Genomic DNA, 16,086 nt, shown 5'->3' with positions numbered 1-16,086 from the left:
CCACATTCAGCATTTTGGCATCAGTGCTAGCCAAAGAAACAAACTCAAGTCCAAGAGAATCACAAGCTCAGATGTCCATAAGGACACATTAAACCAAACAACCTTCCAAGACATTAAAGATTAATTCAGCTGATTGACATCATTGACCATAGTGTTCAGGTCAATAAGCTCTAAGTCAGTATTTTCTTCAAGAACGTAATACCCTGCTTTCGATAGAGTAAATCAAATCAATAAAAGTGATCAAATCATTCTTTTCATAAATAACAAAACAATTATAGTAAAAAAATTACAAAATACAAAATCACATATAGCAAACTTCAGAAAGATGGTGTCAACACAATGATCTGTTCATTCTTTTTTGATGTTACAATAATAACTCCCGCGTGAAGGTAGTTAAAACCACGGATTTTCATTCCAAAACTTTTGAGGGTTAAATTGTAAACGTTAGTGTTTATATAAGTAAGTAATGATTTTTGCAATTTGTTCATGACTTAATTGAGTTTTGTTAGAGAATCCACGATGAACTAGATCAAAATAAAATTATGAACTAATATCAAATTAGAACTTAACTTGTGAGAGTATATTAATTACATTTTTTTTCCCAAAAATAAATTTTATTACCATCAAAGGTGAATTAATTTTGACAATTTATTTGGATTATCTTTTTAAAATTGTTAATGCACAATTGTTTCAACTAAATTTGATGGTTATTTGAATTATCTTTAAAAATGTGTATTAATTTCTTCCAATGTTGGATGAATAGTCCAAATTAATTATTGGCGTCCATTGTTGATTCACTTAATAAAAATTAAATAATACAAACTTAAGATGATTTAAATTTTTTAAAATATAGAATATAAAAATTTGTATGATTTAAAATAACCATTTTTTAAAAGTCCTAACAAAATCATAAAATAACGGAAATGGAATGACTCCGCGCGTCAACGAAAGAGAAGCTCATCCACTCAGAAGCTGCCACGTTACACGGTCATTTGTTTAGGTAACGATTTAAACCATGAACACTACTTTGCCTTTTAAACGTACTTTCGCTTCTTCTTCTTCTTCTTCTTCTTCTTCTTCTTCTTTCTGTTGACAGGGCAAAATTCCATGGGTTCCATTACCAGAAAGTACAAGATGAACAGAAACGACGGCAAGGCGGTCCCTAGAAAGAAGCCGATGACGATGACGGAGATTTTAACATCAACAAGCTCTACACTTGCGACGATCATGTTCGCCTGGTCGATCATCCGTCAGTACTCTCCTCAAGGGCTCCGCCAATATTTCCAGACATATTTTAGTAAGTTCATGGATTATATCTATCCTAGTCCGTACGTTCGAATTGCTATCTACGAATTCGTTGGTGATCGTTTCAGTAGGAACAAAGCCTTCGCGGCGGTTGAAGCGTATCTGAGCGATAAACTTTCAGACGACGCTAAAAGACTCAAAGCCGAAGTTGGAGAAAGCAAGAATAACTTCTCATTGAGTATGGATGAGTACGAAAGAGTTACTGATGAGTATGAAAACGCTGAGTTCTGGTGGACTTCGAGCAAAATCGCCGGATCGGCTACGAAATCCCTCTCTTTGTATCCAGATACCGATCGAAGATTCTACCAGCTTAAATTTCACAAGAAGCATCGAGAACTTGTAAAAGAATCGTATCTGAAGCATGTATTGAAGGAAGGAAAAGAAATCAGAGTGAATCGGAGGCGGAGGAAGCTTTACACTAACGGAACAGGAAACCGATGGCTAATTCACCGGTCAACGACGTGGAGCGAAGTTTACTTCGAACATCCTGCAAGTTTTGACACAATCGGAATGGATCCAATCAAAAAGCAAGAGATTATAGAAGATTTACTAACATTTAGCCAAAGTAAAGAGTATTACGCTCGAATCGGCAAGGCGTGGAAACGAGGTTACCTTCTGTACGGCCCGCCGGGGACGGGGAAATCAACGATGATCGCCGCCATGGCGAATTTGCTAAACTACGACGTTTACGATTTGGAATTAACAGCAGTGAAGGACAATACAGAGCTTCGGAAGCTTCTAATTGAGACGACGAGCAAATCGATAATCGTGATTGAAGATATCGATTGTTCATTAGAATTCACTAAGCAAAGGAAAATCGTGGAAAAAAAAAGCTCAAATGAGGAGAAAGAGAAGAAGAAAGCAATTAAGGAACCGAAGAAAGAAGAAGAAGAAGTGAAAAGCAAAGTAACTCTGTCTGGATTGTTGAATTTCATCGACGGAATTTGGTCAGCTTGTGGCGGAGAGAGACTGATCGTTTTCACAACAAATCACTTGGAGAAGCTTGATCCGGCATTAATTCGTAGAGGAAGAATGGACAAACACATTGAGCTTTCTTATTGTAGCTATGAAGCTTTCAAAGTGTTGGCTAAGAACTACTTGAATGTTGAAACACATGAGCTTTTTGAAGAGATTAAAGAGCTTTTCAACAATGTAAAAATGTCGCCGGCGGATGTCGCCGAGAATCTCATGCCGAAATCACGGGAAGAAGCGGAGGAGCATGCGCTTCGTAGGTTAATTGGAAGCTTGGAAGAGACGAAGAGAGTAGCGGAGGAGAAGAAGAAAGAGAAATCAAAGGAGACTTCGCCTCCAAAGATAGTCGACGAAAAAGAGAGACCATCGGAAATAGTAAAGGAAGAAGAGTCGTCTTTAGAGTGATGAATGATTGGTTTAGGTTAAGAACGAAGGGGGAAATGAAGCAATTATTAGTAGATGGAGATATTCTAAACTATGGGGTTTGTCATTTTCTTCTTTTGTCAAAGTTTCTTCTTGGCTCCCTAAAAGCTTATATTTAGTCTTAAAATAAAGATTGAATTTCCCACACTCTGGATTCTTGGGGTAAATGGTCGAGTTTATCTATCTATTTGGTCATTCAATCCGTTAAAGTAAGTTAATAACATAAATTACAATTCAATAACAATCCATCGATAAAATGATACAACATCTAGGACGTTCTTGGCCTATAGTAAGAGATCATATATTCACAATTACAAGACTTACTACTCATAGTAAAAGCTATACATATATAAATTACAACTCTCATAATTGCCATAATAACAATGAGAGAAACACTCCCTTAATGCAATTGTTATATATAAACTAAAATCACATGCATAATGATTTTTTATCATTTCATAATCATTCTCAATTCTCAATTCATATCATTTCATAAGAGTTCTTTGTTTGCTTTTTTCTGTTTGTGGAGAACAATTCAAAGTTCCTATCTTTTTATCGATTCTATAACATTTTGATAAGTTAAGCTACTTTAAAATTCACAAGTTAGATTTCAACTTGACAACAGACTGATATACTCACTATATTTAAACATAAGTTAACATATACTTTCAATCAATGTCCTTTAAAAATTGGTTCCGACGTTGAATAAACGATTTCTTTCGAGTGGACATATGGTTAATGAATGAAATAAATTCTTGTTCCTAAGATAAAAGAAGTTAAAATCTAGTTTTAAACAAGGCATACAATACTTATTGGAGAAAATCTTCAAGCTGTTTCTCTTACGACGTAAATGGCGGCTGTTCTCTCTTAGGTACATTTAAATTTGAGTTCAAGTTACACAACCTTACATATAATCAAGAAACTTGGCAAAAACTTTTAACACTGTAATCAGCTACAAGTCATAAGCAGAAGTAGCACATAAGTGAGTAGGAGCATCAGGTTACTCCATGAGTTCGTCGACCGACTTGCATGAGACGGAGGAGGAGATGGCGTTGGACCAGAACTTCCAACCGTTGACGTCACGTTTTCCAATGAGCAAGTGTATTTACAACGACTAGGTGCAGCGACCCTGTAAACACCACTGCTGGTTAAAAGGTAAATGTCTTTGTCATTGTCCTCACCAAATGAGAAGACATAACCCAACGCTGGAAGAGAGCTGCCTGGAGTGGAACTACAAGGTATAGGAGAATCAGGTGCACAACTGAAAGGGATCTTATCTGAGGTAAAGTTTCCACTGTTTTCTGGGTTTTCAATTCCTGCCCATATAGCAGAAGCATACAAATCTCCATACAAGTACCTGCTCAGAAACAACACAATGAGACTGGGATAAAATGATTCTTTTTTCCTAAACAATGTTATTTCAGAAACTCTGAGCACATAAGTGTATGAACGTACCTTCCGTACATACACGGATCGGTCTTAGATCGATAGAAGTATCCCCCTGTTATTGATGCAGAACCTACATTCTTGCTTATTGCAGAATGGTTGTAGCCCATCACAGGGAAGATTGGATTTATGGAATCTACAGGTGTGGACCCTCCAGGGGATGAATTTGGAACAAACAAAAGAGGACCCTCGTAAACGCGCCAACCGTAGTTTCCGCCCTTTGTGATGATATCCACCTCTTCGTATTGATCCTGTAAGAAAAGAACAGGTAGAGTGAATTGAAGCGTTGTATGTTAAACTGTGTTCTTGGAGAAATAACAGGTTTGTTCAAACTCTAGTAAAACTTGGAACTTAATAACATCCACATCCGGCATAATTTGGGGGGTGTTATGTTTTGCTCTTTTAAATGAATTATTATGGAGATTTACTTTTATCATCCATTAATGAGTTAATTAACCTCTGAGTACAGATGTGTAAAGTGAGATTTGAACCTGTCCAACATCTCCACACATGAAGTAGGAAGGTCTTTCTGAATCAAAACTGCAACGCCAAGGATTTCTCAAACCGTAAGCCCATATCTCCGGCTGTGCTCCTTGATCTTCAACAAATGGGTTATCTTTAGGAATAGTATAGTTTCCCCATAAATCAAGTTTATCGATATCTTCTGGACCTGTTCCAGATATGAGAACAGAATGAGGGGAATTTCATACTTTTAGTTATTGAAGAACTGTCGAGCTGAAGATGATGGCATTATCAATTATATAAAAAAATGTCTGATTCCGTCTCCACCAACTGCTGTGGTTGAATGCATAGAGAACAGCAGTTGCACAGAAAACCAAGATTTCTTAGGAAGTAACTTCATAGTAGTAAACGTTTAACATTAAACACTTACTTGGAAAGTTATTAATATCAAGCCTCATAATCTTCCCAAGCAATGATTTCTTGTTCTGGGAAAAATTGTAAGGATCACCACCTTGACCACCACCGTCTCCCATCATGAAGTAAAGATAACCATCTGGCCCGAAGAGTATCTGTCCCCCATGATGAGAGGTAAATGGAAGACCAATAGTGATTATTCTTCTTACTTCTGATGGCTTTGCAGTTGTTGCCTGAAAATAAGAATTGGCATGCCTTAGATCCCACAAGTTGCAACCTACTATGCCAAAAATATGTGTAGTGTCTAGAGGTTTGTACCAATGAAGGCTGGGATGCGCTACCATTGACTGTGTACTCTGCGACTACACTTTGATGTTGGCACGGTTGGGATCCACTATCAGCTGGTAGTTTGGAAGGATCACAATTAACATCAGAATTACAAGAACATCTTCCAGAGCATCCTGGCCACTTAACCTTGTCACAATTGAAAGAAGCAAAGAATCTCCCATTTTGTGCAAAGTTTGGATGAAATGCAAGGCCCATCATGCCAAATTGAGTATCGAAGTTAACTTCATCGGTTAAATCTACAAAAGGTTTAGATTCATCGACCCCCAAGACTCCTCCCGATCCCTTCTCAGGAATAGTTGCCAACCAAATCTTGCCTGCTTGGCTAGAGAAGAATGCACGATTAGATCCATCAGGATGGGGCACCATATTCAGGTAAGTTCCATTCCCAATTTTCTCAAGACATAAGCCATGTGGAGGGCTAGGAAGTTCAGTATTGTTAAGTGACACAGGTTCACCAACAAAGCAGACTGACTCTTCCGAAGATGCTCCTCCAAATGCGTTGCAGAAGTCAGCCTTTGACTGCCATAGATCTGAGAGCTTGCTAGTACTCGAGTTAGTAGGTACTCCAGCTCGACCCTGTAACGAAGGGGCAAAGGGGGAGTTGACTATGGTTACATTTTGGCATGTGTCCCATACTGTAGAACAGAAGTCAGTAGCTGCTTGGTTCGATTGTGGTGATTTCTCTGAAGTGGAGTTGCAGAGAAGAGGAACTGGCCTAGGTGTTGAATTGACTTGATACAGATCTCCAGAAAATGGATCACACCTCTAAAGATATCATAAGAAGGAAGAGAAAATTGATAAAGGCTTGAGATACTGGTATCACAAGTAAAATAGCATGCAAGATGATCACCAAACAAGTGCAAGAAGTCAACCATTTAAACTAATGTCCATATTAAGGCTTAAAAAGCTAAGATTAGTCCTTATTTGTTAACAAAAGTAGAAAAATTGTATTCACAGCATTCATCCTAACACTTTCTTTTGATGTCCTTCTGTAACATCAAGTGTATGGAATAGCTGTGTCTTCTTAACTTGATGATGGTTCAGCAGGTGTAAAAGTCATTTAACTTGTAAAGTTTCTATCTAGGATTAAAAATCATCTACACTCATATCATTGTCAAAAGACAAGAATTATACATTTCAAGAGTAAGGCCGATAGAAGAAGAGGTGGAAAGAGAGATTGCATAAACCAACTGCTCTTCCCAAATCATTTAAGCCCCGTTTATCAATCATTTGGTTTTCGGTTTTTGAAAACTGTACTTATTTCACATAATATCTTGATCATGATTTTCATATATTTTATGTAAACATATAAAGCCTTAACCAAATTCCAAAACTAAAAACTATCTTTTCTTAGTTTTCAAATTTTACTTTGGATATTAAAAACGCTCCTAAAATGTAAATAACTAAACACACGGATCAATATATGAAAGTGGTGATTACTAACTTAATTTTTGAAAACCAAAAACAAAACAGTAAACCGAGCCTGAGTTAATATATAACAAATGGCAGAATTCCTACAGTACTTCCTCAAAAGCTTCAGACAAACAAGATTTTATTATTCAGCAACAGTTAAAAACGAGATACAAGTTATAACAACAGGAAGAATCAGCTATGCCATATGTAGAAAGAAGGGGGAGATTTTGTGTTTTCTTTTGGGGATCATAAGGTCTTACCGCACAGGCAATGGATTTGACTAGAGAAGCACAAGCAGGATCAGAAATGTTCATCCTTTGGAATTGTCTCTGTATAACCCCATCTTGTGTAGAATTACAGCAAACACTCCCATTATAAGGACAGAACTTCAATGTAGTGTTTAAAGTAAAGGGAGCCGCTACAGAGAAAGAAGATCACAAGAAAATATCAACAAAAAACTGAAGCATCAAACCAGAAAAAGGGTATTGAGAGTTGAAACAGAAGAATCAGCAAACATTAAACCAAGTAAAAAAGAACAAAACCTACTTGAATCAGAGCACAAGGGAAGTGAAACTGTAGGATGAACTAACAGCAGAAGCCCACAGAGGAAGAGGATGACCCCAGTAAAACGTTCCATAGCACTAAACAAAAGGAAAAGGGAACAAAAAGAGAGGGGGAAGAGAGAGAGATTTTCTTCAGTTCATCTCTCCGGATAAGCTCGGGAAAAACCCTATTGTAAATAGGCTTCAAAAAGGGATGTCAGCATTTCAAGCTAAAAGAAAACAATGTGAAAGCATAAGAAGTTGAAATTTATCAACATGGTGGCCATGACTGACTTCAAATTTTCATACTCTTCTCTCACTAGAAGAAACCCATCTACATCATTTTTCCATCTCTCTTACCATTTGGACTTTGTTTAATCCAGCTTCTGGTAGTAAACCAATATTCAAACCTTGCTGTCTCTCTCCAGAAATGATAAATTACAAATTATAAATCAAACCCTTCATCGAGATTTCAACATATTTCCTTTCACCTCATACGAATAATATATTAAAGACCAAAGGATTAAATTAACGGGAAAAGAGTCTGTCGTTGACTTTCCCTCCACTCTCTTGTGTATAATTGAATAGGGTTGTTGAGAAAACCAGTGGTTTTCAGCTGGGAATTGAATTTGGATACGACTCGCCATTTTCTTCTTCCCCCCGAACCAACTTCACCAAAAAGTGAAAAGAAATAACAAAAGTCTCAAACTTTATAGGAACCCACTTGGATTTATTATTAGGGAAATTCGTCAATTTCAACTATTGGTTTGACATCAGGCGTGACGAATGGTTGAAATTGTCAAAAGAAATAGTTTGAAATTAAAGGGATTGTTTTTTTTCTTCTTCTTATGAAAAATTTGTATATTTTTTCTTAAGTTCAGTATAGATATACTCTGTAATAGCTCCAATTCCAAAAGATTACACAGTTTGACTTTGCCTCTTTATCATTTTTGGGGATTGGAAAACATCATGTCATGTGACTCTTTGTCCATAATATGATTGACAATGTTCTATTACTGCTTAATTTTCTCATTTAAACAGCATGATTAGTAGAAATGTCTTAAATATTAATTATTCGGGTTATACAAAAGAATTCGAACATTTAATATTTGTATAGTTTGGACGGTTTGAGCTGTGACCAAACAATTTTTTATTGAGCACTAAGGTTAGTGGCCTTGTTCTTTTGTGAGGTCCATAAGATCGTCATGATAAGCCAATAATGGTTCATTATACAAATTGAATGGATGAATTAATTAAACTTATATCATCTTTGTCAAACAATAAGAATTGATCACCTTGCACGAGTTAATCAAATTGCAGTTTTATGGATGTAGAACACAAGTAGTAAATAACATCAAACATAATCATATGTAACTCACATTTAAAATTATCATTAATTTATTTTCCATTAGACATCTTTTTGGAAAAAACATTAGCTATATAAATGTTTCAAATCTAAAAAATAAAGAAACCCGGAGCTGCTTTGAATGTTCAATGGTCAGTTGCACAGTTTCATAGGAAAAGAAAAAATGAAAAAGAAAAGGCTAAGTTTACTTTGAAAGTAAGGATAAGGGGATCAGCTTGACATCTATTCAGAGATAAATCTGACGAACAATTTCCAATTTTGTCAAAATATAAAAATGTCAACATGACACAATTTAAGGCCTCTAAGTTAAATGCTATTATCAAGAAATGCAGCAGGGCCACTAGTGCGAGTAAATAATGGCTACCCTTTGATGCAGCAAAGCAAACCTTGAAGGCAATAATCCGATCATCTCCAAATTGAAGACAGTTCTTGATAAGTGCAAGCCATTTGTTTCCCCTCCTTTTCGATTACAACTGCTGCCTACAATTTCCCATATAAACCAATTCAACATCTCATTCGTCAAGAGCGCCAAGAGCTTTCATGTCCTCCAAAAATGCCATATATGAGTCATCAATACTCTGTTTCTTTGGGGCCGATGATGAGCTGACCAACTCTGGCTTCCCTACGATAGGAGCTGTGGGCAGGGATGGAGCTGCTGTAGTTGATGGTGAAGGTTTTGGCTTAGACTTCGGTGCTGCTAGCTCTCTTCTCACTCTAACTGATGCAGGAACCTGAAATAGTGGCATGATATAAGTTTAGAATGTCAGAGCAAAGTTGATATATTTCTGTGGTTAGAGCAGAATAAGACTAATTTGTACAGTGAGCTTTTCTAATTCCCAAATGCCATGGGATCAAACTACATTGAGAATTGTTGTTCTATATCTTGCTATTTTATAGATCACTTGTATATTTGCATTTGTACAATACAGGCAAACATCATCATAATCTTATCCTAATTCCATGCTAAGGTAGCTAGAAAACTAATTCAAGAGGAGAATTTCAGGAGCATTTCTCTTTCAGGCGTGAAAGAATAAGACTATCCTTCACCAGGTTCCAATTCACTCACCTTATGCAATAATGAAGTTCTATAAGAAATTTACTTCAAGTTGGTTTGAACATCAAAGATTCAAGCAGGGAGGCAAAGCATACGACACAAGCAACATCTTCGTATGGTCATTTTGGAAGGAATATTGTTTTCTTTTAAATGAGTTATCTTCTAGCTTTTTTGAGGAAATGTACTAATTATAGCCTCTATGTGGTGGGCTTTACACAAAATTATCTGATTAATTAAGAAGGAAGGTCTTTTGTTGTCAATCCTTTGAATCAGACTTGGGGAATCCTCACCCCTAAGACTTTTAGGATGTGTTCTTTTTTGGATGAATATACAGTGTTAAATATTCCTAACCTAAAAAAGAAAAAAGAAAGCTGGCTGATAATAAAAAAATTATAGTTAGCCTCTCGAAATATATTCCCTTGTCATCCTTAACATGTGTGTGCGTGTGTGTGTCCACTATTTGTTTTTTTCATGGAATGTCATCCTTAACATATAATATCCCTTCCCCTGAGAACATGCCAGCTATATAGAACATCTGCCAGATTGGAATATTTTATATTAAACTTGATAATGAAGGACAAGTTTGTAATACTCTTAACATTCCACCATGACATCAAATTTTAAAATCAAATTGCACTAGAATAGCATATTAAGTCATCTTACCATTGCTGTAAGTTCTGGAGTGTGTTGAGCCAGCGGACGCTTAACAACAGTAGATGCTGCAGATTTAACATATGAGGGCTTTTGAGGGACAAGTGGCATTTGTGCATTATGGTCATCTTCATGAAAAATTGGAGGAGGTCCAGGAGGAAGAGGTGGTCTCATCATGGGTGGAGGTCCAAGAGGAGGCCCAAATGGTGGCCGTGGCATTAACGGAACCATCATTCCGGGTGGGAGTGGAACTCCAGGTGCGGATAATGTTGGTCGCATATCTGGTGGAGGTGGAGGTGGGGGAAATCGAGATATTCCAGGGGGTAATACATCAGGCTGCAAGGTTGGTATCAATGAAGGCCCAGGTCCCGGAGGAGGTCTTGGAGGTGGAGGTGGAGGAACCAGTTTAGAAACATCTTTAATCACTAAAGAATTATTTGCCTCCTCATCACCTGACACACCTTCAGACTGATCACCCTTTGGTGGCATCCCAGGTGGGGGGGGAGGCGGCGGGAGAGTAGTAGGTACCTAAATGAATGAGAAAAATAAGAATGTTAGCTTGCTAACATTGACTATTAATCACTCCTACAGTTTCTGTAATCAAACACATTCAAACATCATATAATTTTTTCTTCCCCAGACAAATCAAATAAAAAAACAAGGATGTCAGGCATGTGTAGTTCATCTCATACTGTGTAGTCAGCCTCAGCCATGTACAATTTCATTCCATGTTAACGAGAAGTTAAATAGAGATATTACCTGAGCTGGCATCTTGGAAGTTGAATCATCCAAAAATGCAGACGGTTGACTTCTCTCCTTTTCACCTTCACTGGTTCCAGAAGGGAGCATCATGGTAGACTGCTGCAAAGATGGAGGCAACAAAAAGGGAGGGCGGCCTGCAACTTGTTCCCTTGGTGGAGGTCCAGGAGGTGGTGGAGGTAATGGTAAACCCAAGTTTGATGCTACAGGCTTAGGTGGCAATGGAGGTGGAGGAGGTAAAGGTAAGGAATCAGGTAGAGCAGGACCATCAGCAGAACCCAACTTAGCAGAGTCTGGCAAAGGAGGTGGTGGGGGAGGTGGAGGTACAGCCAAGGGAACATCCTCCGGCTCCATATTCAAGGATGGTGCAGCACCACTAGTAGAAGCATCGGATAGAGGAACTCGTGGTCCTACAGTTTTCATTCATACAAGACTTCAGTGGAAGTTACAAATATAAAAGCACACATGTAACTTTTTGTTTTACTACAAGATTGAACAGGAAACTAACTTACCAATTGATGATTTAAACATTGGAGGTTTCCCAGGTGGTGGAGCTCCAGTGGGATTTAGTGTGGGATGGTGGTAGACAGAGTCCTAAAGTGGCAGAAAATATTCAAATAAAATCCATAAATGCAATATAAGGAATAATATAGTTGGACAGACAATCAATTAGAGTTCTCACTTCAGGATTTGGATGTTTCCCTCTCTCTTCTTCCTCTTCAGCTGTTCGTCTTTTTGGAGGTCCCAAATGACTGGACAGAAGATAGAATACAGTGCTTGAATATAAATTATAAACTATGGTATATTTCTGAAAGGGAAAAATAATTTAACTGCATGAAGAGCAATAACACCAACAATGAGCAAGAGTCTTTTATACCTGAACATAACTGGGACCTCACCCTTCTCCTTCATTTTATCTTCATATTCCTGTCCAAGAGAGAGAATCAATATGATTGCAGGGAACAAAGCTTGCAGAGATTTCTCAAGAAATTACAAAATGAAAAATTACCCTTCTCTTCTTTAATACAAGATTAAGAGTATCTTCTAACTGCCTTTTCTTGTGCTTTCTAGCTTTATCAAGGGCACCATCAGCCTCTGCATAAGACAACAGAGAGAAACAAAAAAGAGGCTGAAATGAGAAAGCAACGTGTATTTTACAAAAAAGACAAAAGAAAATAGAAAATAGAAGGCTCACGTCATTAAAATTGGAAAAGCAAAGGGCAAAGATCAAATTTCTTGATGTTGGTCATGAAGAATCAAGATAATGAAATAGGCCTCTCAAATCAACAAAGAAAACTTATGGAACCATGTGCAGTAAAGTAAATAAAGTTCATAAGCATTGCAACTTACTCATCATTTCCAACTTTTGAATTTGCTCCTTGATTGCATCAGGATCTTTCTTCAAAATTCCCACCTCTCTTACCTTTTTTCTCTCTTTCTTATTCTGGTAGGCACACATAACATCTGTTATTAGAGGTTATGGATTTGAATCCAATCATTGACCAATCACATCACAAAAACACTAATAACTAAAAGAAGGCCAAAAGGAAAGAAATATACATAACTCAAAAGAATATTAGTTTATCCTAATATGCACAAATAACCTTTTTTCAGAATTGGGCACTGATATGCACAAAAAACTTCCACCTCAAAAGTTCTAAATTCCTAAATTCCAAAAATGCACAAAAGTTAATGTCATGATATCAAGAACCTCTAAGACATATCTTCCTACCCTTTCCCGACTTGGAACACAAAAATGTACCATAGGAATCTAGGAATACAGGTCCACGGGAATGAGCTTCTTCAAGGTTGATACATAGTTGTAATCCATCCATATCACTAATCATTTCAGAAAAAGAGAAGCTCATAAATTGTTTAGACTCCAAGGAGTAGGACTGTGGATACCAAGCCAATATCCAGGCCCCGCAATTCCAACAGAAAATTGAAAATTTTCCAGTGAATGAGATGTCAATCTCCTTATTTACATACTCCTTGCCACAAGAAATACTCAATAAGCTTCTGAATCTCATTATTCACAATGAAAGATCTAGTTTCACAATATATTATAGGACTTAAGTAAGAACTTAAGAGATAGCAACTTGAATCAAGTGTAACTGCATTAAATAATCCACTTCTTTAGAAGAGTCTCTATTCAGTCCCCATATCACTCAATGAATCCTAAATGAAAATTGATGGCTTAGTCAACCCAAATCAGTTACAAGACTCCTGTGATATCTCACTAATCTAAAACCCTAAATCCAAATCCAGTAACAACCCTTCCTCGTTAGAAGACTATATAAAAGAAAAACCCAGGTCCCTAAACGCATCCAAACAAGCCACTATATCTTATTTCATTGAAGAATCAATAGTATTCGCATGCAACATATCACGTATAACAATGCCAAAAAGTAAATTATCTCATCCAATTCGATTGCACTACAGCAAGCAATGATAAAAGAAGGACGGAAATGGGGTTCGAAGACGGCAACGATTAAATAAAGTGGCGGAACCAGAAGTTAACTGACCAGCGAAAATAAATGGTAGGAAGAACACGTACCCGTTTCAATTCCTTCTTGCGAAGCTCCTTTCGATAAGCATCCGTAGGGTTCATCACCTTACCTCCTTTGGTCGTCTTCATCTTCACCCCTCTCTTTCTTTCGTGAATTCTATGGCTTCAAAATATTTATTCTTCTTCTTCTTCTTAGATTGGTAGTGTCGTTCTTCTTAGAAGCGGAAACCAGAATTTTAGGCGACAGAGAAGAGGGGATAAAGGCGTCAATGGAACATCGCTCTCTTCGTCGAAATTCTTTTTATTGAACTCCAACGACGCATCGTCTTTCTAAATGAGAGCACGACATGTCGTCATTTGTCTAATATGTTTTGATATCTTCCGACTTCCGTATATACTCGGTTTGGGTCAGGTAAACCCAACTCATGACCCAATTTTTTTCTTCAAATTTTATTCATAAAATCGCTAACGGTTGTAATTTTAAAAGTTTTCTTATTGGGCTATTTCCTCTCTTTTATTTGGTCCTCAGTGACATGGCCCAATATTTGGTTCTGTTCTTGGGCCATTCTCATGATGGGCCTCAACGTACTGGGCCTAGTAACAATACGCTTAATCTGCTTATGCAGTTGTGGAACTACGTCGTTTTTGTTAAGGGAGGAATTTTATTGCAATTAATTTTATCTTTAACCATTCAAGTTAATTTAATTTTTCTTTTTACGTTAGTGCTTCTTACAATCAAGCTTTGATTATAATAACTAATGTTTCAAAAGAATTTCAAACATCTCACATCACCTCATCACTTTTAAAGAATTTAAATATTTAAAATAAAAAATTATATAACAATCTAAACAAATCTTAATTCGTTAAGGTGTGTATATATATATATATGTCCTCGAAGTCGTAAGTTTAAATCTCACTATTTCGTCAAAATGAGTTGCTTAATAGTAATAGAGATGATATTTATAATAACATTTAAAAAAGAAGAAGAAGAAGAAGAAGAAGATGATGATGATGATGAAAGACACAACTGAGAGGTATTTGTGAAAGAAGGGAATTGGTTCACATAACAACAATAAAAGTAGAGGAGAAGATATTTATTTTGACAAAGTATATAAAGCTTTTCTTTTTTAATTTAATACCACAGTTGTTTTCTTTTTTTATACAACTTTAATATGAACCTATTGACTTCCTTTTTGCATATGCATTTTCATTTTACAACAAAAACCAAATTTCCTAGTTAATAAATCTAAAATATTACTTTACTAAATTATTTTATTGACTAAAAAGAGATACCATTGTAATAAATATCGAGAGAGAAAAAACAAACAAAAATTTAAAATTTACTCGTAAACCTGTCAAATATTATGTCACCTTTCACCACCAACATTTATATTCACCAAATACCAATTGATATATGAAAGTCAATCCATCAATCAACTCGTGAGTACATATCACTATACGGGTAAATGAAATATTACCCGTATACTTAAAAATAACATATCACTTTTTCTTTGTTGAATTGAAAGTTGACACGGGTAACATTTTATTTTATTTTCTTGTTTAACGTTGAAGAAAAAAAATGTTAATTTAAGTGTATATAAAAATGTAATGAATAATAATTAAAAGAGAGTAAAAGAAGAAAAAGGAAGAAATGGAAAAGGTGGGGCTTAGGGTTCAAAGAGAAAGAAGGCGTGGAAGGAAGGGTAGGAGAAGGGCACATGGCCTCATGATGGGATTTAACATGCCTTTTTCTCGGTTATTTATTTCTTAAAATGATTACGAAAAACAAATCATCTTTCGTTTCCTACGTCTTAGATTTAATTTCTATTTGTTTTTAAACTTTGAATTCGATTTTAATTTTATTTTTGTCGTTAGATAATCAATTTGAACACAAAACAAAGCTCTTATAATCGCAACGTTTAGAAATACAGATTGAAAAGTCGATAACTAAAAGATGTTTTTTCTTGTTGTATTATTTTAATCTAGGCATACTATTCATTCATGCATGCCAGGTTTTAAAGTATCCTATGCTCACTTTCAAACATCACCTTTTCAATCATCATCATTATTTTTTTCCTTTCTCCTTTTCCCTTTTCCCTTTTGGCCATATATAAAATATAAATTAATATTTTTTTTCAGTCCCTAATTCCACTTTTTCTTTCCTTTTTTGCTCTATTATTATTCCCCACTTTCCCTCTACCTTACAAATTCACTTTGCAATCTGCCCCCTCTCTCCCTCTTAACATGTTTTTTCATTTTGGTACATCTTCTTGGAACTATTATAACATTATTCCTATCTATGTTGAAATAATTGTACATTTCAAACCTACTTTTTCCATCAAATTAAAAGATAACACTACTTTTATATTATATGAACCTTTGTTCACCTAAACCAAAAGGAAAAACCTCTTGTAATCTTATG

At 36.2% G+C, this 16,086-nt stretch overlaps 3 protein-coding genes across 4 annotated transcripts; 1 reads left to right on the top strand and 2 right to left on the bottom strand.

Annotated features, from left to right (window-relative positions):
- Positions 1-861: 861 nt before the first annotated feature.
- LOC101219757 (AAA-ATPase ASD, mitochondrial) lies at positions 862-2,847 on the top strand. The gene has a single exon (XM_004152493.3). The coding sequence runs from the start codon at positions 1,108-1,110 to the stop codon at positions 2,680-2,682; it is 1,575 nt and encodes a 524-aa protein (XP_004152541.1). The 5' UTR covers positions 862-1,107; the 3' UTR covers positions 2,683-2,847.
- Positions 2,848-3,462: 615 nt separating this feature from the next.
- LOC101216524 (HIPL1 protein) lies at positions 3,463-8,001 on the bottom strand. Its single transcript, XM_004152400.3, has 7 exons — positions 7,330-8,001; positions 7,044-7,201; positions 5,341-6,135; positions 5,039-5,255; positions 4,638-4,816; positions 4,156-4,397; positions 3,463-4,057 (listed from the first exon to the last, which is right to left on the bottom strand). Exons 1-7 carry the CDS (start codon positions 7,418-7,420, stop codon positions 3,649-3,651), a joined length of 2,091 nt encoding a protein of 696 aa, XP_004152448.1. The 5' UTR covers positions 7,421-8,001; the 3' UTR covers positions 3,463-3,648.
- Positions 8,002-8,749: 748 nt separating this feature from the next.
- On the bottom strand, positions 8,750-13,973 carry LOC101216276 (protein EARLY FLOWERING 5). Of its 2 annotated transcripts, none has more exons than XM_011652954.2 (9): positions 13,713-13,973; positions 12,506-12,619; positions 12,165-12,250; positions 12,033-12,082; positions 11,838-11,907; positions 11,668-11,749; positions 11,156-11,565; positions 10,409-10,924; positions 8,750-9,422 (listed from the first exon to the last, which is right to left on the bottom strand). In XM_011652954.2, exons 2-9 carry the CDS (start codon positions 12,612-12,614, stop codon positions 9,204-9,206), a joined length of 1,542 nt encoding a protein of 513 aa, XP_011651256.1. In that variant the 5' UTR covers positions 12,615-12,619; positions 13,713-13,973; the 3' UTR covers positions 8,750-9,203. The 2 variants fall into 2 exon arrangements, with proteins under 2 accessions (XP_011651256.1, XP_004152447.1); XM_004152399.3 differs by having other exon boundaries at positions 12,506-12,599.
- Between the last annotated feature and the right edge of the window lie 2,113 nt (positions 13,974-16,086).

Source organism: Cucumis sativus, chromosome 1 (genome assembly GCF_000004075.3).
Source record: "Cucumis sativus cultivar 9930 chromosome 1, Cucumber_9930_V3, whole genome shotgun sequence".
NCBI classification, from domain to species: Eukaryota; Viridiplantae; Streptophyta; class Magnoliopsida; order Cucurbitales; family Cucurbitaceae; genus Cucumis; species Cucumis sativus.
This window is presented reverse-complemented; position numbering and strand designations above follow the sequence as displayed.